We start from the raw sequence: 27,731 nt of genomic DNA, 5'->3' as shown, positions 1-27,731 counted from the left end.
GCCACAGTAACATATGGAAGTGTCTTGGCAAGATTTGGCTGGTCATTTGAAGTGTTTTTCCTTTTTCTGCAGGTAGGAGATGATGTCAACTATATGTTGTTTTGTATATAGGGAACATTATTTTTAGACCAGCAGCAGGTCTTAGCCTCTGCATGTAATGCACTCAGAGCCACATGAGGCATCAAGGTTTGCACGAAGTGTCTGTGGAGCTCAGAGTCATTGATGTTGAATATAACTTGAGTTTTGGAAGTGTGGATGCTGAAAGCACTGAGTTGTGTGATAATTTAAAGCTCAATGACTCATGTTTATCTATGTCAACTTCTGTTTCAGGCATGGCAGATTTTTGATAAAAGCTTTTTACAAAACCAGATCCCAATTTATGTAATTCTTAGTACATTGGTGCTCTCTGTGTTGAGCGAGGGAGACACGGGGCCGTCCTATTAACCATGCCCAGAGTGCCACTGAGTTTGGAGTGTGCATGTATTGCAGACAGGAATCTCTGCATGTTCTCAGCAGCTAGGGACAGTGCATATAGAGGGAATCTTGGTACATTTAAAGGTTATCAGGACCCATTCTGAAAAACACCAGCTGAACTGCGTGCATTTGGTGCTGCCAGTGAGAAGGTTTGTCTAGGATGTCATCCCTCAGCTATACATAGCAAACTCAAAGCTCCTTACAGAGAAACCTCTTACCAGTCACTTTCCACAAATGGTGCATATACCTAAAGGTACTTAGTGAAAATCCTTGAGAGGTATTTAATGCAAAAGCAGTTAGTCTCTCTGGTGTTCTTCAGAAGCCCCCACACACCACTAGCAGGGAGAAGTGCAGGGCAGCTGCAGCGCAGCACTTGGGCCGGTTACTCGTTTTGTCTCAACCAGGCTCTTGCACCCCAAGAGCTTGCCAAGATGTGTGACATGGGGGGGCTTGACAACCTGATTGCCAACACAGCCTATCTGCAGGCAAGGAAGAGTGGAGATGGAGACACCAAGGAGATGCAAAAGAGACGTAAGAGCCTCTCACTGCCCAGGATTGATCAATGCAAAGAGGTTAGAGAGTCTGTTGTTGCTGATTATGACAGCATCTGTGAGCAGCAGCCCATTGGCAAGAAATTCTTCAGAGACTTCTTAGAGACAGTGCCAGAATATTTGGTAGCTAGGGACTTCCTGGATGAGGTGTCAAACTGGGAGTTGGCAGAGGACAATGTCAAGAGCAGTACCATGGAGAATATGATCACCAATTTTCTTAAGGCAGGGTCCAAAAACTATCTGGCTTTCATGAGCTCCGACTTGGCCAGCAAATGCCAGGCAGCTACTGTGAAAGACTATGAGAATGTCATGCAGCTGGTCAAGGAGGAAACCAAACTATTCCTTAAAGGCAAGCCCTTCCAGGACTTCCAGACCAGCCCCTTCTATGACAAATTCCTCCAATGGAAAGTTTTTGAGAAGCAGCCGGTGACTGAAAAATACTTCTATGAGTTCCGAGTGCTGGGCAAAGGTGGCTTTGGAGAGGTAAGAGCTATAGTTTTAAGGATATGGGTCATCCCTTCCATTTCAGGACCAGCAGGTGGGTTTGCAAAGAGGAACTTGGCAATGGATTAAGAAATTGTCTAAGGTTTTGCAAAGCTTGCTCCTTCAGATTGTTAATTTCCCAGAAATTAGGTTGGCTTTGTTATCTATACTGTGATGCAGGCTCCAGATGACTGTTAGTGAAGAGCTACTCTAAAATTTTTATATTCTGTATCTATGCTAGTAAAAAAGCAGGCTTCTTTACAAAAGCTTGCATGACTGTCCATAGAGTTAATTATTAGTCTGCTCCTTGGCACCATTTTAGCCTGTGCTAGCTCACACACTCCCAGATAATTCCTAGGTGCAGTTTAGGGAATAGCACAGATCAGGACCTGTTCCCAAAACACAGTATCAATGAGGCTACCTTTTTTTGAGATGGAACAGAGTTTAGCTATACAGATGCAAGCCGCACGTGCTGCTAATTCTCATGGTCAGAGAATGGGACCTTGTTCATTTTATTTGCTGATACATGTCTACTAATGGTGTCCTCAAGAACTTTGCATAAGGTTCACCATATACTGGTCTGGAACAGAACAGATCGTACACTTGTTTTTTCCTTATTTTCTCTGCTAATATACTCTACCACAGAAGCTAGCGTCAGCAGGTACTAATAGGCATCTGTGATTCCCCAGTTCCTGCATATTACTGCCCTTGATATTCAGTCTGTATGTGTAAAATTCCTTCATTACTTTTCGTCATGCATCTTGCTTCTCTAGGTTTGTGCCATCCAGGTGAAAAATACTGGCAAGATGTATGCCTGCAAGAAACTGGATAAGAAAAGGTTGAAAAAGAAAGGTGGAGAGAAGATGGCATTACTGGAGAAAGAGATCCTGGAGAAGGTCAACAGCCCTTTCATAGTCACACTAGCTTATGCATATGAGAGCAAAAGCCACCTGTGTCTTGTCATGAGCCTCATGAATGGAGGGGATCTGAAGTATCACATCTACAATGTGGGAGAAAGGGGTTTGGAAATGAACAGGGTCATCTATTACTCAGCTCAGATCACCTGTGGGATTCTGCATCTCCATTCCATCAAGATTGTGTATCGGGACATGAAACCAGAAAATGTTCTCCTGGATGATAACGGTAATTGCAGACTGTCTGATCTTGGATTGGCAGTGCAAGTCAAAGAGGGAAAAAAGATCACTCAGAGGGTGAGTACAAATTCATTGAACGTGGGCAGTGGGAAAGGAAGCTGTTCTATTTCTAATGCATTGTGAGTCCAAGACTTAATTCCCCAGGATTTGTTCTTTGCTAAAGACCTTATGTGGTCATTTCATTCTAAGAGACAGGTGGTAAGAAGATTTGGTTAATTAACTCTCTTAGATGCTATATGTAGTAAAATAACTTCTCTTACACAGAAACAGTAGAATCAACTTGACCCATTGTTTCTCTTAAGAAAAACTCTTGAACCAATCATTTTAGAAAGGCTAACACAGACACCTTGTGCCTTGAGCAATAGTGCATAGTCAGGGATTTAACCAACTGTTTGTTTAATGAACAGCCAAAGATATGACTCCTTCTGTATTCAGTTTTTGCTCCTAGAAGAATACAATTTCTTCCAGATTACTCTTAAGTGATGCTGCTGATTGTATTGCAGGTGTTCATGGTGCTGCACAGTAAACAATTGCCAACCTTCCTCCCCCCAGAAATTAATTCCTGAAAAAGTTAGCAGACTTGATGACAGTTTGCAAATGTACATGCCTGTGTGCATGTGTAGGAAAAAAGATGGATGACCAACTGGTTTTTGCTATGTGAATTAGACTGTGCAGCACTTCAGCTGTGCCTGTGGTCATCCCAAACTAACCCAGATTTGTAATAATGTCATGAGGTTTACACAAGAAAGATGTATTCAGGTAGCTTAACTATGAAAAAAATCATATTTCTCCCAAGGTGTCTGGAGCTTCAAGATGTATATAATGAGTGAACATGTCTGAAATACACTAAGAATATGAAGAAATGGAAGCAACATTATAAACTGGTCTAACTGCCTTATGTTAAACTCCCCAAGTCTTTCAAGTTACTCTGTAGAAATTCAGTGAAAGAGAGAGGACATGCTAGTAACCTTTTGCATCATGCTTGAAGTACACACGTCTTTTGATGTTGTTACTTAATACAGTAATCTGTAGTTTGAAGGATATATTTTTTCCTGGCAATTTAAAAAGTTTGTATTATGAGTGTTTTTAGTTCTCAGTGAAAGAAAATATGGAAACTGATGTATTTTTAGATAGGAAATAATTTAAAAATGAGACTGCATTGTGTTTTAGATATGAAAATAGTTTCTGTGAAAGCTAAGGCAGTTTTTTAAATAGAACTTATGTGAAATGGGAATGTTGTTTTGTTTGTGAAGATGGCATTTTGATCAGTGAACCCAAAGCTATGAACCTTACTGTGCTTGCCAAGTTATAGATGCATGCAGTTGTTATGATCAGAAAAAATAATTTTGTCCAAGGGCAGTTTTTCCTACTTATAGGAAAAACTTAGTATGTGGGGTTTGGCAGAAGAAAAAAAAAACCAAAATGAAAGAGTGTATTTAGAAATGTCTAACCACTTCTGTTCGTGTTAGGATAGAATCTCAAAGCAGTCGTGGACAAGGTGGTTGTTCCTCCTCACTTTCTGTGACAGTCATCAAGTTGTTATAATGATTTTTCTTCTGTTGTTCTTCACTGTTTTTAGAAGCATTATTCACCGTTATATGGGTATTTTTATTAGAGGAAAAACTGCAATGAATAATATACTACACGATTGTAGTGTGTTATAAGGAATTTCTGTTAAAGGCAGTTTTATTCATACAGGAAATTGAAATAGGAGAAGGAAGAAAGAGAAGATTTTTTTTTTTTTTCCCCATATCATAACTATGAGGGAGTTAAATGGATAATAATTCCCAGTATTATTTTGCATTTCTATAAACTAACCGTATTTGAGTCATTTGAAAGCTGCTATTAAAAAACATTACATAAGATCTAGGTATTACTATTATTTATACTAATGTCATGCACAGGAAGACCTAAAAACACCTTTACAAAATTTGTTGCATTAAGCTTCACCATGTACCTCTGTAATAAAATAAAAATGGTGCTGTTAAATTAATTTTTGTTTACTAATCACAGTTACATTCTGACTTAAAATTGGCAGAAAGTTTATATCGTAGCGTGCTTTTTGAGTTTGACTACCAAATTGTTATCACTTTAAAAAAATCTTGAGAGAAGGTATTTGTATAGGTTTGGGGTTTTTTCGCCCAAAAAGATATATGGCTCCAAGACAGATTTATTAAATTAATCAGCTGTACCATTTTGTGGACACAGTTTTATAAGGGTAATTTTATAAGCTAAAGCAGAAAATATGTTCCTCTAGGCCAAATCTGTATTTTACTGTATATCTAAGTGAAGTGCCTAACATCATGAAGCTGTTTCTAGATTTTGGATGGTGGTCTGAACTGACAATTTAAGGCTTACAATTTTCAGTCACTAATTATAGGGAAAATACTACTGATCTATAACATAAAACCTTTTCATTTCAATTCATTTATCCATTTGCAAAGGTGGATATTGTATTACATTCTGTTTTGATGGATATTGTAATACATTGAACTTCATCTCTCCAGCAGTTCTGGCTTTAAAGCCTTGTAATCTTGTAACCCTCTTTTATGACCTGGTTCTTTAATATCATCCTTAAAATACTGTTCTATTGCACTATGAGAATTATGCCAAACTTTAACTAATATCCCTAGTACCAAATGAAACTATGGTTTAGCTGACTGGTACAGTTAATAGTCATTTATTTAATCTGTTAAGATAAATTTCACTTAGCCAGTCTTACACATATTACGAAGAATTAAGGTAGTTTATTTGTTAAATGTAAGGTAGAAATAATTTTAAAAATTGCATCTGTTGTGGTCTTTCTGTAAGGTGATATATTAAAAAAAAAGTTGGATTTTTTCTTTTTTCTGCTGTCTAATGAAAGCTTGTGAGCTTGAGTTGTTTGATCTTTTTATTTTATTTCTTGTTTTTCATCTTAGAAATATCAGTAGCAGCAACTGTTGAATTCCTTGTTTTGCTGAAGTACTATTTCAGAGGAAAAAAGTAATATGCTTTTCTGGGTCATATTTTAACAGTTTACTCACACTGGACAGATTTCTACAATGCAAGCTACCCTTGTATTCAGTAAAGCTACTTTTATTATGAGACTGTATTCATCCTGAGTATGGAGATCCTGGTTTAGTCTCATACTCTTAAATGAAGAAGCAGAGTGGTGCCTTTTTAAAAATAGTGCACTTTCCTCCAAATTGTTTTCTCCGGGTGTGAACTAAATAGCTGCTAAAGATAAAGTAAAATAATTAAAGATTTTTCAGCAACAGTTTAAAAATCTCTCTCAGTGATTTAGGTTTTTCTTCCTGAGTGCTAATCTTTTTATGATCTCTCTTGTTCTTCAGGTGTTAAGTGGATATTCCTTGTGAATAAGCAAAATAAAATAGAAAACTTTTCCATACTTTTTATATATCAGGAGGAGCCAAGTAAACAAATGTGGAGTAGACATCTGATCTTAGGCACCTGCTTAAAAAATGTTCATCTCCCATGTGTCTGACTGTAACTATGCTGGTGTGAAAATGTCTCTTAATACATCACAGACAGTGAAACAAAGCAGCAGTTTTCTGCCTTTTTTCCTATGGCTCTTTTTTTGCTATATATTAGGAAGTAGAAACATCATGTGATGACTTTCATTGTTCCTTATACAGTGTTGACTAGTGCATAATATTTGGATTTATCTGTGTATTTATTTCATTAGAGATTGCAAAAAATACAGTATTTCAATGTATTCTGAAAGTTTTGTACACCACTCATGAGTGTACAAGCCATTAAAGATAAATTTGTTCCGCTTTCAAAGCATCAAAAAAATTCCTAGCCTTTCATGTATGAATAAATGCACTTCACCCATACATCAGCTGGAGGATCCATAAATCCCTTTTGTAAATCTTGTTAGGTGATTAGGTTATCACATGGCACAAGTGATAAGCTAGTTAATGAGTTCCTGTCTTAGACATTTTCCAAGTTTTCGGTGAAGATTTCTATGAAACTATAATGTTTATGTACTGTTTATCAGCCAAAGATTATTTTCTTTGTGGGTGGAAAGGTTTTTTGAATTTTAGATGGGTGACTTCCATGCGGTCTTCTTATAAAGTAGCATGTGTTTATGCTGCAGAAAAAGCATTGTGCAGCTGATTGATTAATACTTATGTAATTGAAGAAGTAGCCTAGGTATCCTTTAAGTATTGTCATTACATATACTCCTTTTGAGAAATATTTGTGTGCTGTATACCAATTGTCTGTAACTACTATAAATAAAAATACCCTACTTTCAGAAACAATGCTCCCTAGAAAGGTCTAGAAAGAATTGGATACCCAGCCTTAGTTTTCTCCCTTTCTTTTCAATTGCTAAGGCAGCAAGTAGAAACATCTGGCTTTCCATATGAATGTTATTTTGACGTATATAGGCAGTTGTAAGTAATTGGTGCAGTAATAATTACAGAGTTTAGAAAACTTTAATTTCAGTAAGGTGTGCTGATTTGTGTTTGTGATGTGCTAGCTGGCTTTAAAATGGAGAAATAAGAAAAAAAATTAAAATACACAAGTTTGAACAATAACAGGCTTGGAAATAAAAGAAAACGCAATTGAAAGCTACTTACAATGTATTTTTTCTTCATGAAACAAACATGGATTATATGGGATCTTCTTGTGATACATACATGTACCTGTGCAGTCTACCTAGAAATGTGTATATGCACACTTAGTCAGGCAGAGTTCTTATTGACATCACTGGAAACAGAAATAAACTCTTTGCCTGTGATAATATAATTATTCAGGACTTTATGAAATATCATTATGACTTTTCATACAAATGCGCCTGTAGCATCTGTTCTGATGTGTTGATCAGACCGTGCATAAACTAGATTGTATCTTAAAATTACACCTTTTTAAATGTTGATATTCTCTTTATCTTGCATAATTGAGATAGGCAACAAGGATAAACTGAGAGCCTGCAAAGATGACTTTTGCATAGGCAAAATGTTTTGTCTAGTTATATACTCACTTGATTGAGTCTGGAACTAGTTCTTTTTGCATATGACAGAAATGAGGAGCCTCCATCCCAGGTTTCTCCACTTGAACGGTTTGACCTGGCATCCTTTTTCTTGAAGTCTCTGCAACTTTTTCTCATACAACTCAAAATTCACTTGTTGTATGTGAGTGAAATGCTCCTGCCCTTATCCAAAAGAGTAATGCTACTTAATTTCCTGAGAATGGTTGTGAGAATGGTGAGAAAAGTGAGCATGTTCTTCTGTTTAGTACCCTCATATCCTCCGCATATCAAAATATAGAGGACTTAGTTCCCTTTTTCCAGAAGTCAGCGCATAGCTGCTGTTTATTTCGGGAAGAACTTTCTGCCCTTACTGGGTATGGTTTTTGTGCAAAGCAACTGTTGCATGTAAATTATGAAGTACTTTAGTGCAGATGCATGTGAGCCAGAGAGCTTAAATATTGACATAGTAACTGTGAAAAATAAGACAAACGTGTTTTTGTAGTATATATAAAAGTGCATTCATATCTTCAGAGGTTTCAGGCTTCTTCACAGTTTTCCTGTGCTATGTTTTATATATTTGAAGGACATCATAATATTTTTATAGGAAAAACATGTTTTGCTTAAAATCTTACTCAAAATGTCCTTTTGCCCTCCTGTATGTTTGTTTATTATAAGATTCTATTTCTTAGGAAAACAGAAGGAAATCTATTTAGATGTTCCTGAAACTTGCCATTTAATTTCAAGGCAGTTGAGAAGTGGGAGGAGGGTTTAGACTTGTGAAATAAAAAATAACTCAGCAAGCTATTCTACAGTTGACCTTTGGTCATTATCACATGGCATTCTTATTGGATAACATTCTGTAAAAATTTATTCTTCCTTTGCACTTTGAAAAATGACAGCCCTTCATTTGCTCAGGATTAGAGTGACTTGCTGCTATTTTACAGTTTCAAAACCACCATTCTGCTTTTTAAGTATGACATGTAAAATTGATGATGTTTCACTAGCAGAACTTTGTTCTTAAAATTTTTGATAATCACGGTTGTTACGAAATGCGTCATCTTGACAAGTATTTCAGATTTTTTTAATCTCTGAAACATATACTTTACAGAATGCAACCTTATCCATTATGAATGCCATGATCATGAGAGTGAAGGGAGCAAAAATTATTTTGTGGGATTATTCTGCCTCCTGCAGTTTTGGAGATAGCAGAAAGGATCCTGTAGTCATCTAAAATTATGTGTCCCGTAAAATGCTTTCCCTACACAGGGCGTGCCACCCATAAGACACATTTTTCTGTCTGGGAAAAGACATTGGAGCCCTTTAAGACGTAGCATCAGGTCTCTTTGCATGACTTTTAACCTTGTTCTTAATTCAGTTTAATCTGACAGTTAATAAATGCTATATCATTTTCTATAAAAAAGCAAGAGATAAGATGCCTTATCAAGTTTCTAGAGCTGGTAGAAAGCTTAATTAAACTCTTTGAACATGAAAAATGCTATGTAAGTGCTAAACACTACTGTTTAGTCCCTTTGTCTCTTGAGGCTCATTATTTATTATAAAAGATAATATACATCCTGGAATAATCTCTCTGGTAAATCACCTAGTGGGCCACTTGTTGGTTCAATGTTGTCAAAGATGTTTTTATTTTATTGGGGAAGAAATGCAACATTTGTCTGACAGTGTAATTCTTTGAACTGTTGATTTGACAGTTTTGACCAGAAGCAGTATTGCAGGAATTGTAAGCTATGGGATGGTGAGGAATGTAGTAATTCTGTTCTTACTGGACCACATGTGAAATTCCACTTACTGTGATGAGTAGTTTCAGTTAACAAACGTATAATGACTTTTTTATGAAGACAAAATAAAATCCTGAAATTACAGACACAAGCAAGTGACAACTCTGAGCTTGGTTTTGCTCACTGTTCAAGTTTAAAATCTGGTAGTGAAAGGTAGCAGGTTCAAAATACGTGGAGGTGGTTCTTAACACAATGTATAGTTAAGCTGCAGAACTCTTTTGCAAAAGATCTTGTAGGGTCTAATAATTTATGTAGGTTCAGGGGGAAGTGGACAACTGATGGAAGATGACTTCGTTGAGAGAAACCATTTCTGTCTCTGGAAGCCCTTGAACTGCAAATGGTTGGAGTCTAGGAAAGTATTAGAGAAGTATCGACGTACACACCAGGTTCTTACAGTCTTCCTGTGCATCCATTTTTTGGCCAATTCACAGACAGTAAACTGGCCATATGGGCCTTTGGTCTGATGCAGCCAGTACCCATCTTCCTGGATTTATATGTAAAAGAATTGTACCTCCAACATTAGTCATACTCCTGAAAGATAAGGTGGATGAAATCCTGTGGATTTCAGTGATAGACAGTAACCATCCAGGCCTCACTGTCCTTTGCCTACAGTCCCTTAACCTACAGGGACTGTACCTACACTGGAGGGCCAATACCCTTCTCAGGACACCTTGCAGTCCTGTTCCCTCAGTCACCCTGGCACTGAACGCAGAATTTCTCTTTGGTGTCCCCTTCTTGAGAAAGCCACTTACACGCTGTGCTGTGATACCGTATTTGCATTCATTATAAAGAGCTTCATAAAATATATACAGAGCTAAGTAGATGGAGAATTTTCTCCCTTATTAATATTGTTTATGGAATATGCTGTGGTCATTAAATAATAAAACCATAAACATCTCTGAAGTTAAGTATTATTATTCCCACATTATAGATGGGAAATGGTCAGGAGAAATTTAAAGGGAAATTAAAGGGAAAATCATGTTACAGGAAGACTAGAGAGCCCTGATGATTCTTGAGTTCTGTTGTGTGGTGATGAGTCTGTACAGAGTATTCTGTTTGTTCTATATGCTCCATCCCTATAATGTCTGATTGCTTCACTGTCTATGAATGCATATTTCTTCTGATGACACTTCACCAAGGTGGGGATGTTAGCAGGCTCTATCTCCAATAGGGATCTGAGGCAAAGATAGTGATTTACACATGATCACACAGGAAGAAAGCAGGGAGATGCTCTAGAGTCCAAAGTTAAAATTGGTGCCCAGTTATTGGACCATCCTTCCTCAAGCCATTTATCCCTTTGATTTTCATATAGCGTGAATCTAAATGGAAAAACATACTGTAACTGTGTCTATTTCTCTTCCCAAGTGTGAGTACAGAGGCAGCCTGGCCTTACTGTCACAGAAGTGGCTTTCTCTTTCATTTGTGCAATTTCCTTGATTTCAATGACTACTGATGTCCAAGCTTAAAAGAGTAAAAACCGATGGTGGATTTTTTTACTACTCCAGTTAGTAACTTTGACTCCAGATGCAATTTTGTTTCCTTTTTTCCTAATATAGCAGCAATTTGCTTTGTACCTTTTGTACTTTTATCTGTGTGGGGTTTTTTAAGGCAGACAGCTTTCCCTGTCAAAACTATGTCCCTATGTGAAAATGAAAAAAAATTTGGTCTTGAATTTTGTGTAAGCATGTAGGATTCAGTAGCTCCTAATCTCCTATACAGTCTTTCTCATTATCTTTTCCTGGTACTCTGAACAGTCTTGTGTTCTTCTGAATCAGTAGCCCATCAATTTATGATGGGCCATCCCATCATAAGGTCCTTCCCTTTGCTAAGCATTAACAATATGCCAAAATCTTTGTTCTGTGAGACTTTTCAAGGGTGCCTTTTGTGCTAATGAGACTTGATTTTATCTTCTTTTAAAAAATAGTTGCCTATTAATTTGGTCAACTGGCTTCTTGCTACTGTGTGAACACGTGGTGAGAAAGTGTGGGGGAACTGCAATTCTGTGTGACTCATTTAAATTACGCTCCAGTCTTCCTCACAGTGGCTCTTGGGAGAAAAATGAAGATTATAAAGTGAGTGACAGAGGCACATCAGTTGTTCTTCTCTACATCTAGGGCCTATTAGCTCGTGTGCAGAGAATAGTTTTCTGTGGTCTGTGCCTGCATTCCTGCAGGGTCTATTGAGGCCATTGCTGAAGGAGTGGAGGAACAGCTGGACAAGAGAACAAAGCAGGCAGTGGCACCCCTTGGAGGAAGGAAGGACCGAGCCCCAGGAAACAGCTGATAGAGCTAAACTCAGCTTGTTTTTTTTCCTCTGTTCAACAGTTCTTGTGCCATGGCAAACAAAAGATAGACATTCTGATTTGCTTTACTGTTTGGTTTGTGATATCAATTGAGTTTGTTTTGCAGAGATCTGTGGGAAAAGGTAGAGAGATCTAAATCCCATTTCTCCTCATTTGCCTGTTTCTGTACTGATGAAAGCTCCAGAGAGTTCTGTTTCTTTCTCCCCTGCGTCTGCTAGAAGCTGGGATAACGGTGGCGTTCAAGGGACTTTCCCTTCTCAGGACAGCAGTCTGAATAGGATGTATGAGCGTACTTACACTGTGGGCCTCGTTCTGCTTGGAGTTGTGGTGTGCCAAGTACCTGTTGACTGTACTGGGAACTGAGTGCACTTAGTGCTTCTCAGGATCACATCTTGTATTATTAAAAGATTAGAATTATGTGACCTTTTAAAAATTTATGCAGGATCACATTTCACAAAAGAAACATTTGTATACTTTCAGATGACTCATTTCTACTATGCCCTGTCAAACCACACTCAAAGCAACAATTCCACTTAACAGAACTTCTTCACTAATGTATCCAAGGTCAACATTTCGTCATTACATTTTAGAGCATTATTGAAAAATTATATTTTGGGTTGTTCTCAAGATAGAGAAATAAAAGGAGAAGTAGATCTGTTAACCCTTTTCAAAAGCAAGTAAATTAAAATGTAATTGACTGAAATCTAATTACTATTTTTATATTTCAAACAGCATATGCAAGTAAGGCATCCTGCTCATCATCACAAAAGACAGTATTAGATGGAGAGCAAGCAAAAAATAGCTAGTGTTGCACTGACTGCACTTCAAAAAGTTGTGTGCCTCTGCAATGGCGTATGATTTCTGCCTTCTGTAAAAACGTTGGGATAATATTCTTTGGCTCTTTTGTGATTTTTTTTTTTTTTTTTTTTTTAATTGTGTCCCATTAGACACTTCTAGGTCAGTGAAGGGGTAATTCCATGTGTTTATGTGTCTCTATAAGATCACTTGAGCAGTCAACACATATGTTCAAATGGTTCCTGGTCTTATCAGGAATCCTACAGGAAAGAAGAAAGTAATGTACTTGGTCTTAGTCAAAATCCAATGCATGTCCTAGTAGTGTAGAGTGACAACAAAGGAATTCAACTTTCTGACTGTGTTGTTTTTATTTTCCCTGTTTCCATTAAAAGAGTGAAATTTATCCATGTAAAATAAGATCTAGTAGGAAAAAGTGTTTTTCAGTTAATACACAACTTCTGAATTTACTTATAAATTGTATTGAGTGAAAACAACTACAAAATCATACAAACCTAATGATTTTTTTGTGTGATAGACATAGCACTAACCCATACTTAGAGGTATCCATTCTGAGGCATGGTCAGGTAATTCTAACTGAATTAAATATTCAATACCAGCCCATGGAAAATAGACCCCTTCTCAAAAATAATGCATTTATCTTTTTTGTGATATCTTTTAATTCCTTTGCTTTCTGTCCTTTTATTTCCTTTTCACATTTCAGTATAATTTACAGTATATTTATTTACTCCTTGGCCTGCTGAGAGTAACTTAACTCATTACTCTGATTCACTTTTGCTTTGGGAATCAGTGGATACATTTTCCACCTAATACACTTTTTTTTTTCTGCTTAAATCCCACTACTGCTAGTGAGATTTGTACAGTTTAAAAACTCCCTTCACTAAGCTTCTGTTTTACCTGCTTAAATAAACCTCTCCTGAGTCATTGAGGCTGCCTTTCATGTTGCCACAGGATCTCTTCTCCTTGAAAGATGATCTGTTTTTTGACATCTTGTTCTCCATAATGATTAGTGCAGGGATGTTAGGTTTTAGCTTCCTTCTGATGCTATCTATTCCCCAAAGATGAAGTTAAATCTTCATTTGAAAGATGTATGTTCCGGGGGTTGAATAATTGCTTTTTTTTGTGTTCCCTAATACAGCAAATGCTTATGGCTTTATCACCTTTCTTCCCAAATGATTTTGCCAAAGCTCCACGTATGTAGCAATAGGTGGAAAAGACTAAAATTTAAGCTCTTTTCTTCCTTTCTTCAAATTTCTGTTTTGATAAAGATTGCAGATATTTATGTATTTCTTCCCCCTGCTTGTTTATGTGTTTCTTCCCCTTAAACATCACTGCTGACTACTTGTGAAATGTGTTTGTCTCTGCTATAAAATGGTAATGTTTAAGTGGGTTTTGAGTCTCAGGGGTTACGAGATTAGGTTTAGATTCCTGCTTCTCAGCCTGTTCCTTCATTATGAATTGTAGGAAACTTTCAGGATTGGGAGAGATTTGTTTTAAGATTAGGTTCAAGTTTTGATGAAATTCCATGAGAAAAACAGCTCTCATAAAATTCTGAATTGGAATGGTTTGACATATTAGAGGAACAATATATGTTTCTAGACTCCTCTCAGATTGAGCTGGATGAGCTTGATAACAGCTCAAAAGATTTCAGTGCTGCTAATTTAGAATTTTGAAGTTTAATTCTTGTTCACAGTAACCCCATCCATAGTCTTTCACTTCAGTCTGAAGGGAAGCTGTTGTTGGTCCATGTCTATTTTCTATTGAATTATGGTCATGCAGTCTTTTTGGTCTGCAGTGTTATGGTCTTGCTTTCTCTGTTCTTGAGAAACATGAGTACCGTGTCAAAGCAGGGTGTTCTTCTGTATCGTGTGACTTATTGAAGGTTATGTGGAAAATGCACATGGAAGAGACTGAAGTTACTTGGCAACTATTTCTTTTGAAAAAAACAGTTATGGAAGAAAGAACACAAGTGGAAGGAAGGAGAGGCAGTCTGAAAGGAGCTGTCTTGAGACACATTTATGATCGCAGAATTCTGACTTTTCCATGTCAGATTTATCCAGTTCCTGTATGATGATGCTAAGTTGCAGCAGTGTCTTATCAGAAAGACCATACTGTGCTGTCAGGGTACGTTTTGATGATGATACGACTTACCACTTCTTCAAGGCATTAGTGCCCCAGCTTCATCTCCGTAAAAATAAGGATATTTGTTGCTTCCCAGAAGGAAAAAAAAAAAAAAGACAAAAAATATTCCAGGAGCCTGTTTAGTGTCTGTGTTGACTAACCCACAATGAGCTCTGTGTGCATCCTTTTGTATCAAACTTTCTTTACTGCTTTCAACCCCTCCTCTCCCTTCCAGGTTTCATGATCTTCTGAGGCCAGATGGGTTCTGTGGTCCGTATTTGAGCACTTGTCCCCCTTTCTGAGTGGAGCAGTAATCGTACATAAAAATGTAATACTGTCAGGGTATCTGTCAGTACTAGCTTTTACTTAGAAAAATTCAATGCAAACAGTACAAATTACCTGGGGAGTGATGTCAGCTGCTGCAATGCCCATACAGCTCCTCTGTACTTTTCTGGTTTTAGTGAGGAAGTCAACAGTTTGCTTTTAACCTTTTCTTTTGCTTTCAACCTGGCTGATATTTTTGTTCTTCTCATCTCATTTCTGGTTTTCAACCAGATGGAGGATTTTGCTCTGTATCCCGGAAAGTAAAAAAAAAAAAAAAAAAAAAAAAAAAGAAAAAAGAGGGAAAACAAGCGATTTAATTTTCTGTCCATTAGGCTTATGTTGTAATTGATGCTAAGATGTTCCCTCTTGCACACATTGTTTACAGTAGAGTATATGCCATAACGTGTAGTGGCATGAACTAAAGTTTATAGGGAGACCTGACTCAGAAATACTGTACCTAAAGTTGCAGAAATTAGAGGAGTTACCCAAATTCCATAAAATAAAATTCATCTGTTGAGCTGTGAATTTTACAAATATAATTTGCCCAAGTGAGCTCTAGTTTTAGTTACCCTTTTTCTAAGTGTTTTGCTTTGGACTGAATCTCTGTCACTACTTGTGTTCTGGTAGCAGTAACAATGACCTTCTTGAATAACCTTTAGTGGGATTTTGCACGAACATAATTTTTCATTTTAAATGGTAATACTACTAATTAATCAGTCCCAGTATTTCAGAAAGATATAAAAGAGGTTCAAGCAACTTCTGACATAGTTATCACTGTTAGCTGAATCTGGTAAATATATAAAATAAGATATAGCATTAGATGCGGCAGGAATGTTGGATCAGCTGAGGGAATGCTGTTTCAATTAAAATCTCACATCCTTAGACATGTAACAGTGCAGCAGAAAGCGTATAGAGAAGTTGACGTCCTCTGTTCCCTCCCAGGTGAATCAGCTCCCTAGAGAGAGAGGCAGCAGGAGCTATTGTGAACACTGTGCAGTCTGTCCCCGGGGGGAACGTGCCAGGCCTGGTCTGGGAAGGAAGAGTGCAGATTCCCCTCTCAAAGAGTGCTCGTTTCTTCTCTTGGAGAATGGTCTATTAGTGTTGTATATAACAGTAGTTTTTATTCAGAGAGCTTTTTTCAGTTAGGAAATATGAACTTGTTCTTTCACCTGAATGCATGTAATTTACTAATTATAATTTTCATAGGTTTACTTTTCTACAATGGTTTAAAGAGTTTTTCTTGGCCCTTGATGGTAGTACTTCCTTCCAGAAACCAACGGGGAGTACGGGTGAGAACTTCCTCAGGCAGCTTAGCTACCAGCTTGATGAGAATTTTCTGATTGGCAACAGACCCCTGTGTTGGACCATTTATAACCACTGTATGGGAAGGGAATTGGGGATTGTTTGTCTGATTTTTGTCTTTCTTTAATATTTTCAAATTGATTGCTAGTTGTGTTTACAGGACAAAGCTATCTTCAGCAGGAAAAAAATTAATATAGAAGAAGAAAGAAAGCTAATTTAGAAAGAAACCACTTTTAGGTAGAAATTGCACAGACATTTCACCTTTGAAGAGTATATTTAAGACAGTTTTCCCATATGCTAAGGTGTTTAAAGACAGAAATAGTCCATGTGCTAAAACAGAGTTATACCTCAGAGTTTCTAGATAAAAAAATATATCAATTATACAGAGTTTCTAGATACGAAATATATCAATTGTATTACTAATATTTTGGAAGAATTATAGACTAGTCTGTTTAATTGTATGCATTTTGTTACTGACATTGTATAGTAAATCTGTCTGTATGTTTGCAATAGGCTGGAACAAATGGTTATATGGCTCCGGAAATCCTGAAGGAAGAAGAGTACAGCTATCCTGTGGACTGGTTTGCTATGGGGTGTAGTATTTATGAGATGGTTGCTGGGCGAACACCGTTCAAGGATTTCAAAGAAAAGGTCGGTAAGGATGAGGTTAAAAGAAGAACTCTGGAAGATGAGGTGAAATTTGAACATGCCAACTTTACAGAGGAAGCAAAAGAGATTTGCCGACTGTTTTTGGCTAAGAAAACAGAGAATCGTTTAGGAAGCAGGTATGCCTTGCTTCTCAAGCAGTAAAAGCCAGATTAAAGCTGCAAACGATATTATTATTTTACATGTTACATAAAATTAGGTTAGATCTTGACTTTCTAGAGAGTACTGAATTTTCCCTTTCACTTCTAGGAAGAGAGAGGTGGAAAGTTTTGAAGATACTATGGAAATAAGGAATTTTCTTGCAATAGTGTGATTGTCCATCCTCACCCCAAACTGCTCACAGGAGTTCCCTTCTTGGTATTTTGTGGGGTTAGACTCTATATAGTTTTGGGAGAAGAGAGCAGCCCATTTCTCTTGCATTTTCTTTCCTAAAGGTAAAGGATATTCAAGTAGATACCTGCATCTATGCTAATGCAGACTGAATGCAGAATCTTAGGCTGTATCACTTACTGGAATGATGTGGGCAAAAATCCAAATCTGCAATTTGGATTCTCTTCCCTGCAGATATCTAACTTGCAAGGCTGCGTCATTGGCTTCTTACTGAAGAGACCTTAACCCCTCTGCTTTACTCAAGTGCTTTAAAAAAATCTTGTAGAGGTTCTGGTCTTCCTGACTCATCTCAGGGAGAAAAGGGAGGAAAAGAATATTGGGCACAAAGTCTTATAAAGCAAAACATTTTTGGGGACTTCAGAGGTGGCTTTGGGTTGATGAAGACTGATGGATGTGTCCCTGACTTAGCAATTTCAAGTAACTGTTCAATAAGAAGAAAATTGGAAAGCTAAGCATTGTAATATTTAACTTGTAATATCTCTGATCCCTCTGATATGTGTGTGTATATATACAAAAATCATTTAGTGCATTTCTAATGAGGCAGATTGGGGATCTACATTTACAATATAGACAAAATAGAAGAAATATAATAAAAATGTAAAAACCGAATAGGAAACTGATAGTACCTGTCTTTTGAATACACCATGATTTGAATCACCTATGAATACAAATATATGTATCAGGTGCTTTTCCAATGTAAAGGTGGAATAGACACAGGGACTTAATGAAAACGCACAGATAGTCTTCTAAATTTATATTTCATAACAACATGGGACAGTTTTGCAAAATGTTAGTCACACATTTGCTTGAAAGAATTAACTTTAATGAAAGGTAATATATCATTAATATACATACTCATATTATTCCGGTGCTAAATGAAGGCAACTACTCTTTGTGCCTGATGAGTTTTCCCAACAACTCTGCAAGGCTGCAGAAAAAAACCCAAACCTTTCAACAGCACATAGAGTATGTTTGATACAAAATCTGTATTATTTTTAATATGTTTTAAAAGCTTATTTTAAAAATAAATTTAATACAAAAACATTTAGAGCATTCTACCTTACAAGTCAGCATGCTTTGCAGACATTTAGTCTTATAGCACTTTGTGAAGTAAACAAATTTCAGAGTAGGGGAAAATGAAATTTAGAGATTCTAGGTGACTTGGTCAAGTTCATTCAGGAGATCTGAAGCAAAACCAGCAGCAGACTATTCACTTACTGTAACCACATTCCCTTTACCAGGGGAATCATTTACAATCATTCTGTCTGCTTACTGTTACGTTATTTCTCATCAATGGGAGAAATGTACACAGAAAGGTAATTGCACAGATTATTTTTAATTTTCTGCTATTTAAGATATTTTTACTCTTATGTGCTGTACTTAGAGAAGGAAAACGATAGGATGTATACCATGCCTGGGCATGATACAGAATAAAAGCCTGCATGTACCTCTTAAACAGGGCGATACTATTCAGGACAGCTCATCCTTATGTAAAGATTAGCACTGTAATTCTACTAAGGGCAACAAGACCTTGGGTTATCTACATAAGTGCCTGTTGCATAAGTTAAAGCTGCTCAAGGGCAGCTTTACTTTGTACACCTGACCTTTTAAAATACTTCACTCTTTTATTGAAGACTCAGTGTCACTGGCTAACTCAGGAAAGACATAACCCTTTTTCTCCACTCAAGCTTTTTGGGATTGACATCTCAAATCCCAAATCTGTAAACTGATTTTTTTTTTTTTTTAAAAAATGGAGGAATACAAAATTGACAGAGTTTAGATGAGTTCATTTGCTCTTAAGTAGAGCACAGGAAGAGTTCATCTCCAGCTCAAGTTCATCTCCAGCTAGTTGGAAGATGCCTCAGTCGGTTCCAGTAGGTGGTGTTCCTGTAGTTTTATGTTTTTAAACTTTTTATGGTTTTGGTGGTGTCAGAAAATACATCAGGAGGAGAAACACTGCGGTAATCCATTTGGAAGCCTTCACCAGCTTCTAGTGCTTTTTGGTTTATGTTACAGAAAGGAAAAGCAAAATAAAGTGACATTTTTGTGAGTGCATCTGCCCAGCAGGATTGTTGGCACTACTAGCCCACTAGTGTCCCAGGACACTAGTTAATTTGAACAGCAACTCTAATGCACTTCAAGCTAACAGGGAATGTAAATAAATCACATCAGGCTAGAGGGCTGCTCAAGTACTTAGTTATCACTAGTTAAGTTAGGAGATGATTTTGCAAGACTATGTATATGCAGAGGTCATGATCCCTGTTGGCTTAATCTATACATTCATAATTGTGTTCATATCGCTCTTTTGGGTTGAAAACGTCATTTTTTTCATTGCCCAGGGTGCCTGGATGGCAGCATCTATCGTTCTTCAGGCTGTGATTTAGCATCCTCGTCGTGGTGGTGTACAGTGGTTAGTGGCTGGTGGTGATCTGCTCAGAGTAACCAGGCAGCAGAGGCACAAAATGACATTTTTCTAACAAGGGAGCTGAAAAGGGCAGCTGGTAGTTTGATCTCAGCTGTGCCTGAATAGCACCAAGGCAGGCTAGAAGCATGGCAGGACATAGTATGAGGAACTGGCAGTAGTGGCAAGCTGGAGGAGCTGTTCTGTATACATGGTATAAGGTCTTAAAAAAAGGAAGATTTTGTGTAGTCACACAAATCTACTACTTCTGTATGGCGCTTCTACACATTTGCAAAGATAAAAAGACTTTCCAAAGGTTTGCATTACATTTTGTTCATAGAACATTGTCTAGAAATACATGAGGGCTTACACTTTGCTAAGTATATGATTTTGTAAGGAAGTGGGAAAAGAAAACAGCAACGTGTTAGCAACTACCATTTTCTGAGGCCAAAAACCAGACAAATTTGTTTTTCTTACGTTACCATTTTCAAGAGCAGTGCACCCATAAATACATTAAAAAAGATGGCACAGGTGTAAAAAATACAGTGATCCTCCCTGCTCTTCCTTTCACAAGAATTCAAAACTTTGCATGCCTTGACACCAGACGTGCAGTTCAGAAGCAGTGGTCCTTGGTCATGCATTAACAAGCATACATTTGAGGCTCAGATTATTCTTATCATCAGAATATCCTACAAGTTTCTCTATGGGTCTACAATGAAACAATTCACTGTTTGTTTTACAGCAAAAGTTCTCCCTGAGGTCTGCAGTCGTTTTTCTTAAGATGTATTTAAAATATGTATTTATAATTATTTTAGTCTTTTCTGGATTTTATTATTGGGTTTTAATAATATTGATAAAGGATTGTGTGTGTGACAGTGGCACACATACTTTAGCTAATGTCATAATTTGTGAATCTCTTGCTTTAATCCTTTGTTCGTGTATAAGAGTAGTTCATTTGAATGAACAGACTTACTAAAACTGGGAGTGTATTAGAGCAACGTAACTGAGTTTTATCATGCAAATGCATAGCTGCTTTGAATTAAGATAAAACCAGAAACATCATTTGTCACTGGTTTCCTGTTCAGACTGTTGTTCCTCAGAGTCAATCCCTAGATGTATTAACCCAATGTACCCCAGTCTAGAGTTTAATAGATGTTCTTATCCTAGTTAATATAGAGCCAACCATTGGACTTCCCTTGTTGGACAGTAAATCAAATACTCCCCCTTCCATCCTGCTAGATCTTCAGTCCTGTTTGAAGTGTATCTTTGGATATGGGTATCTCAGTGCACTGCCAGAAGCAGCACTGCAACTCTTGCATGGCACCTTGCCCAGACTAATTTACCCTGAGAGGCAGAGTAATGAATAATGGGATCAGGATGTTTTCTGCGTCTCAGCTTTGCTTATATTGTGCAATGCAGCGTTCTTTGGTTATGAAAAAAGGAATTGCATTGCATTCTCTGTGTATGTGTGTGTATATATATGTGTGTGTGTATATATCCTTACTTTAAAATACTCTCATGTATACAACACAAAGACACACCTGAGAACAAAACATCATACTGATTAACAAACTTTTGCTTTATTGCAGAAATGAAGATGATGACCCAAGAAAACATAGTTTCTTCAAAACAATAAATTTCCACAGGCTAGAGGCAAACCTTATTGACCCTCCATTTGTGCCAGATCCATCAGTTGTCTATGCCAAAGACGTTGCAGATATTGCTGACTTCTCTGAAATACGAGGAATCGAGTTTGATGACAAAGATAAGAAGTTCTTCAAAAAGTTTGCCACAGGTGCTGTCCCTATTGCCTGGCAGGAAGAAATTATTGAAACAGGACTGTTTGAAGAACTGAATGATCCTAACAGAGTAGATTCCGGGGGATACGCAAATGGAGGTGAAGCTAAGTCAGGAGTTTGTTTGTTGTTGTAAATATCACATCATTAACAAAAAGAGTAGAAACCACCTCAGAACTTTCCATATTCTGACACTGTTTCAGAAACTCAGTGCATCTGTTTCAGAAGAACCAATCAGTGTAATATGACATTGACAGGTTATGTAGGACCACCAGCTGTGTAGACTATATTATTTTCCTTTGCTCTAGCAAAGGAGATAATATTTTTGTTTTATTGGAGATTTATCAAGATGAAGAACCATATTTCTCTAAGAAACTTAGAATGATAGAAATGCTGAAATACAAAAAGCAATAATAGAGTGAAGAGGCAATACCTTTTGAAAATGACTGACTACCATTTTGAATACAATCATTTGTTGGTTTTCTTTCTATTTTCTTGTTGTTTCTACTAACATTTCCTCTTTGTTCTACAGTTTTCAGGAAAGATTTTTTAATTTTCAAGTAATATTCTCAGTTAGACAATGGAGCTCATATACCATGTCAAACTTGGAATCTTATTGGTTAGCCAGTCTGTCTGTGGTTTTCCTAATTTCTGTTAGTTTTTGAATGGTTTGATTGTAATATGTTCAAATTGTTATAAAATGTAAAAGAAGGCTCTACATATCACTAGGAAATAGGACCAACAGGATCAAGCTCTTTTCAAAGTTGATTTTAACAGAGTGAAGATGATTGCATCAAATTAATTGAATAAAGCATTTATTTATTATTATTAAGCGTATTCTTTTAAGTGATAATACCATATACAAAGAAAATGTATTTATAAGTTCTTTTTGACAATCAATTTTAAACTTATCAGATTTCCTGATCACTTTTCTGTATTCTGATTATAAATTAAGCTACAAATAGACCAAAGCAATTTGTAACTGGCTTTTTACAAGACATTTATTTCAGTGCAATATAAATTTTAATTCAGTAGTTGCAAAATACATTATACTATTAAGTGTTGTAATGCTGGAAAGGTTATGTGGGCAAGTTGACACCATCTTCAGATGTTCATTGATTCTCATGCAAATTTTGATGTGTTTTATTTTTCAATTTTATGACAACCTAAATTGAATTAATTGAAAACATTTCTGCAAATTCTTGCTACTGCTGAAGTGTATTACTCTTGAGATGCACCCTACTGATTTTCTCTGGTAAGAAAATAGATGGTAGTTGTTTGCAACAACTTTTAAAACTGATTCCGCATGCTGTTTACTGTCATCTATCTAGCCATAATTTCCATTGACTAAAGTGGAAGTTGAAACTCCTCCATTCCTTGGAGTCCTGGAGGCTGCTGATACCCTGTTTCCTGTTTTTCATAGAGCAAGCCTCCTGCTGAACTCAAAGGCTTCTTTTATATAGACACTGGGATTGAACTCCCACATCTGTTTTAAAAGAGGAAAACCAATAGATATGATGTCTTCTATAGTCGGGTCTATCACATGCAACACATAGCTTCAGTGTTTATTTATAATCTCATAGCTCATCCCAAACATTGCAGTAATCAAAAACTCTTTAGTTTTAAATACTTTAAGTGATTTAGTCACAGCTACGCAATACATTGGTAATACCTCATGTTGTTCTAAGTAGAAAAAGAATTGTTCCTTTTTTTCCTTTTAAATTTGCTTTCCCAGTGCTTTTATACTTAATTTTCAAGTGAAAATCATGAAGAACAGGGTTACTTAGGATTAGTGAATAATTCTGTTCATTAATTATGAGCGTATAATTGTCTGCCTTTTGAGCGGAGACTTTCTGTTAAATAGTTTAAAACAATATAAGCTGAATTCTGACCTGGGCTTTTAATTGAGAAGGATGATCCTGAAAGATTGTGAAAAGCAGAGAAGGTTGAGAAGAAAGAGAGTAATGTGGTTCTGTCACAGATTTAGGAGAGCGCTTCCACTGCTGACATCCAGTGATCTTATTTCTCATTGCTTCTATCTGTAGAAAACTCTCTCAGAGTGGTATTAGGCTAATATATTTAAGAAACCCAGACAGAAAACTTTATAATATATATATTTTTAAAAAAAACATACAAAACCCCACCCCACCCTCCCCTTATTACAGCTAGGAGAGACCTATTAGTGCTAGTAGCATCAAACTTTTGTCCTGAATCAGTGCACCTCAAATCCATAGAAACGCCATTTCACAAATCCTCCAGAGCCATAAAGCAGTACTCTGAAATGGCTGTAGGTTTTCTAGTGCATAACTAATTTTTCAATATATATACATGTTCCCATATGGAAAGAGGTTATGTATAGACAGAACCAGAATTTAATGTCATGTTAGAATCATATATCCCCTATGATACCAGGTGTTGCAAGTCTGGGTTTTTCAAAATGTATGCAATACTGAGATCTGTGAATTCAGGACATCATATACGCATAACATTAGGTTATTTAGTTTTATAAATGTTATAGTGTCAATAAATCCTAGCAGGATGTATATCAGTGAGATATTGTAATGTGAAGTGTTCCATGAATCATTCAAAGAAGCCCATCAGTAGTCTGATAATGCACAATTTGGCACAGTGTATGACAGAGAAAAATGTGTTAGTTTGAAATTATTCATTTTAATTTTCTAAAATTCTCTATTTCAGAATGTGGACAACTTGTGTTTGCACTATGAAGAGATAGAATAGAGCAAAGATGATTTCTGTATTTCTGCTAGCATTTTCAGTGCGTCTTTTAAAAATTAATTTCAACTTCTTTTAAGGAATCTGTGAATTGCTTGGTTCTTTTCTTCTTCCTGCCACCTTAAAGTTCCTTGTTAAACTTTCAGGAACAAAGTTATTTTAACATCCTGCTTCACCTTAACAAAACAAAGCCAGCGATCCTGAAAGATTTACGTGTTTGATGAATTGTCTTATTGCAGCCAGCGATGCTACTCATGTGAGTAAACTTAAATGTATATGCAAGTATGCAAGATTAGGGCCCAAGTCAAAAGTATTGACCAAGTCATTGAATGTTTATGATAGAAAATGAGGGATGAAGTTGTGGGAGGAAAATAACCTTGTGGTTGTGGGATACTTAAGTTCTTGTGGCAAAAGAAAATTATGTAATTTGAAACGGCTATTTTTTTCTTCTAGCTGTCTCTCTTTTTCCTCCTTTGCCAGCTTTGTGGCGTCTCACTTGCCTGCCTCTTTTTCAGGCAGATAAGATGCATTCAAGTGTTAATCTAATCTGAAAAACTAAATTGTTAACTCTATTGCATTAAATGCCATCTGTGAAAGGTTACCGAGTGCCCTGGCCACTCTGCAGTGATTGTACTAACAGTGCTGTCTTTCCTGCCCTGTTTTACTTAGTACTGCTATTAGAACTACTTGATAATTTTAACTGAAGAAGGCTGAAATGTGAGATTCATAATGGCTTGAAATCTATTCTTATAAGAACATCATTTAAAGTACCCTGGACAACACTGAAGAAAGGCTGCTGGCACCAAGAGGGTATAAAAGGAAAAGCTTTCCATTCTATCTCAAGTCCAAATTTTCTTTGATACCATCCCTGTTACCCTTACCACTACCCCACTGATTTCACTAAGCACAAAGAGACAAAATGAGGTTTAGTATTAACCTAATGAAATCTTTGTTCACAGAGATTATTTATCAGTGGCAATAAACCTCTAGCTGTGTACCTTCAGTTGTATCATGGCAAAGGCTCATTTAGTCAATAAACAACTTGTGTGCAGCAAGTAGTTAAATTTTCTATTCCAGTATGAAACAGATTCAGTAGTTGGAACCTGTGTGCAATTTCCAGGCTATTGAGTAGCATCCGTATTAGGGAAGGCAACTTTACATTAAATTAAGAGCCTCTTAGCAACCATAATACTTGAGATAGTTATTTCTTCAACCATAAACAAATATCAATACAGAAAGCAAAATGGAACTAAGATGAGATCTCTAGTTTAGAGCAGATGCCTGTAATTGTGCAGTGTAGTATAAAGTGATGCATGGTTTTATATACTTTTAGTATCAGCATTAGTTTTTAGAAATAAAATGCTTATAATATTGTATTTAAAATATTGTTGCTTTTACAGCTTTTAATGATATATATGTAAGATTTTTCTGATCTGAATATCCACATCTATGATTAAGTAAGTATGCTCATGTCATTTACCTTAAAAAGTATAAATTGCTTCTTTTATGCTATGATAATCCTTTGTATCTTTTTGTTATTAGATTTTTAATACCAAAAGATTTAAATTTCTTTAATCTATTTATGCAGTAATGAATTGTAAAAAAAATAATTTAATTATGTGCAGTGTTTTTTCTCTATAATAGGATTTAAATTAAGAATTAAGATCTTAGCAACTATGGCTCATAGCACCACAAAAGCACTGAAGATCCTACCAGTTCTGGGACTTCTGCTAAAAGCAAAGCACACATTTTTACCAAGTGACAAACACATCAGTTTTGAAATCTATGGATAGCAGAAATTTACTGGCTTTTTACAGTATGAGACCTATCACTTGTAATGGTATGGGTAAAGGTCACCTACGATCATTTTGGCTTAGGGAGTATATTTGAAACATTGCATTATGATAGCCTTAGGGAGCTTCATAGACACATTAGGGAATGTTTTTACAAATACATTAACAACAAAAAGAGAGCCAAGGAGAATCTCCTTCCTTTATTGGATGCAGGGAGGAACACTGCCACCAAGGATGAGGAAAAGGCTGAGGTACTTAATGCCTTTTTTGCCTCAGTCTTTAATAGTCAGACTAGTTATCGCCAGGGTATTCAGCCCCCTGAGCTTGAAGACAGGGATGGAGAGCAGAATAAACCCCCCATAATCCAGGAGGAAGCAGTTAATGACCTACTACGCCACCTGGACACTCACAAGTCTATGGGGCCAGATGGGATCCACCCGAGAGTACTGAGGGAGCTGGCGGAGGAGCTCGCCAAGCCACTCTCCATCATTTACCAGCAGTCCTGGTTAATAGGGGAGGTCCCAGACGACTGGAGGCTTGCCAATGTGATGCCCATCTATAAGAAGGGCCAGAAGGAGGATCCGGGAACTACAGGCCTGTCAGCCTGACCTTGGTACTGGGGAAAATTATGGAGTGGTTCATCCTGAGTGCGCTCAACAGGGACGTGCAGGCCAACCAGGGGATCAGGCCCAGCCAGCATGGGTTCATGAAAGGCAGGTCCTGCTTGACCAACCTGATCTCCTTCTACAACCAGGTGACCCACCTAGTGGATGAGGGAAAGGCTGTAGATGTTATATACCTGGACTTTTTACTAAAGCCTTTGACACTGTCTCGCACAGCATTCTCCTAGAGAAGCTGGCAGCTCATGGCTTAGGCGGGTGTACTCTTCGCTGGGTAAAAAACTGGCTGCATGGCCAAGCCCAGAGAGTGGTGGTGAACAGAGTTAAATCCAGCTGGCGGCTGGTCACAAGCGGTGTTCCCCAGGGCTCAGTTTTGGGGCTAGTCTCGTTTAATATCTTTATCAATGATCTGGATGAGGGGATTGAGTGCGCCCGCAGTAAGTTTGCAGATGAGACCAAATTGGGTGGGAGTATTGATCTGCTCAAGGGTAGGAAGGGTCTACAGAGGGATCTGGACAGGCTGGATCGATGGGCCGAGGTCAATTGTATGAAGTTTAACAAGGCCAAGTGCTGAGTCCTGCACTTGGGTCACAACAACCCCATGCAACGCTACAGGCTTGGGGAAGAGTGGCTGGAAAGTTGCCTGGCAGAAAAGGACCTGGGAGTGCTGGTTGACAGCCGGCTGAACATGAGCCGGCAGTGTGCCCAGGTCAAGAAAGCCAACAGCATCCTGGCTTGTATCAGGAACAGTGTGGCCAGCAGGAGTAGGGAAGTGATCGTGCCCCTGTACTCGGCACTGGTGAGGCTGCACCTTGAATACTGTGTTCAGTTTTGGGCCCCTCACTACAAGAGAGACATTGAGGTGCTGGAGCGTGTGCAGAGAAGGGCAACGAAGCTGGTGAAGGGTCTGGAGCAGAAGTCTTATGAGGCACGGCTGAGGCAACTGGGGTTGTTTAGCCTGGAGAAGCGGAGGCTGAGGGGAGACCTTATTGCTCTCTACAACTGCCTGAAAGGAGGTTGTAGCGAGATGGGTG

General features: G+C 37.4%; 1 protein-coding gene across 1 annotated transcript; it reads left to right on the top strand.

The window, feature by feature from the left end:
- The first annotated feature begins 27 nt into the window (after positions 1-27).
- Positions 28-23,089, top strand: GRK7 (G protein-coupled receptor kinase 7). Its single transcript, XM_075507244.1, has 4 exons — positions 28-1,508; positions 2,282-2,719; positions 16,812-17,083; positions 21,345-23,089. Exons 1-4 carry the CDS (start codon positions 759-761, stop codon positions 21,685-21,687), a joined length of 1,803 nt encoding a protein of 600 aa, XP_075363359.1. The 5' UTR covers positions 28-758; the 3' UTR covers positions 21,688-23,089.
- The last annotated feature ends 4,642 nt before the right edge of the window (positions 23,090-27,731 follow it).

This window comes from Mycteria americana, chromosome 7 (genome assembly GCF_035582795.1).
Source record: "Mycteria americana isolate JAX WOST 10 ecotype Jacksonville Zoo and Gardens chromosome 7, USCA_MyAme_1.0, whole genome shotgun sequence".
NCBI classification, from domain to species: domain Eukaryota; kingdom Metazoa; phylum Chordata; class Aves; order Ciconiiformes; family Ciconiidae; genus Mycteria; species Mycteria americana.
The sequence above is the reverse complement of the archived record's forward strand: the minus strand, read 5'-3'. Positions and strand labels throughout refer to the sequence as shown.

Bases quoted from the DNA above. Each gene is read 5' to 3' on its own strand.
- GRK7 (XM_075507244.1), top strand. From the start codon at position 759: ATGCAAAAGCAGTTAGTCTCTCTGGTGTTCTTCAGAAGCCCCCACACA. The intron at 1,509-2,281 runs GTAAGAGCTATA...TTGCTTCTCTAG, and splicing joins GCAAAGGTGGCTTTGGAGAG to GTTTGTGCCATCCAGGTGAA. The intron at 17,084-21,344 runs GTATGCCTTGCT...GCTTTATTGCAG, and splicing joins GAGAATCGTTTAGGAAGCAG to AAATGAAGATGATGACCCAA.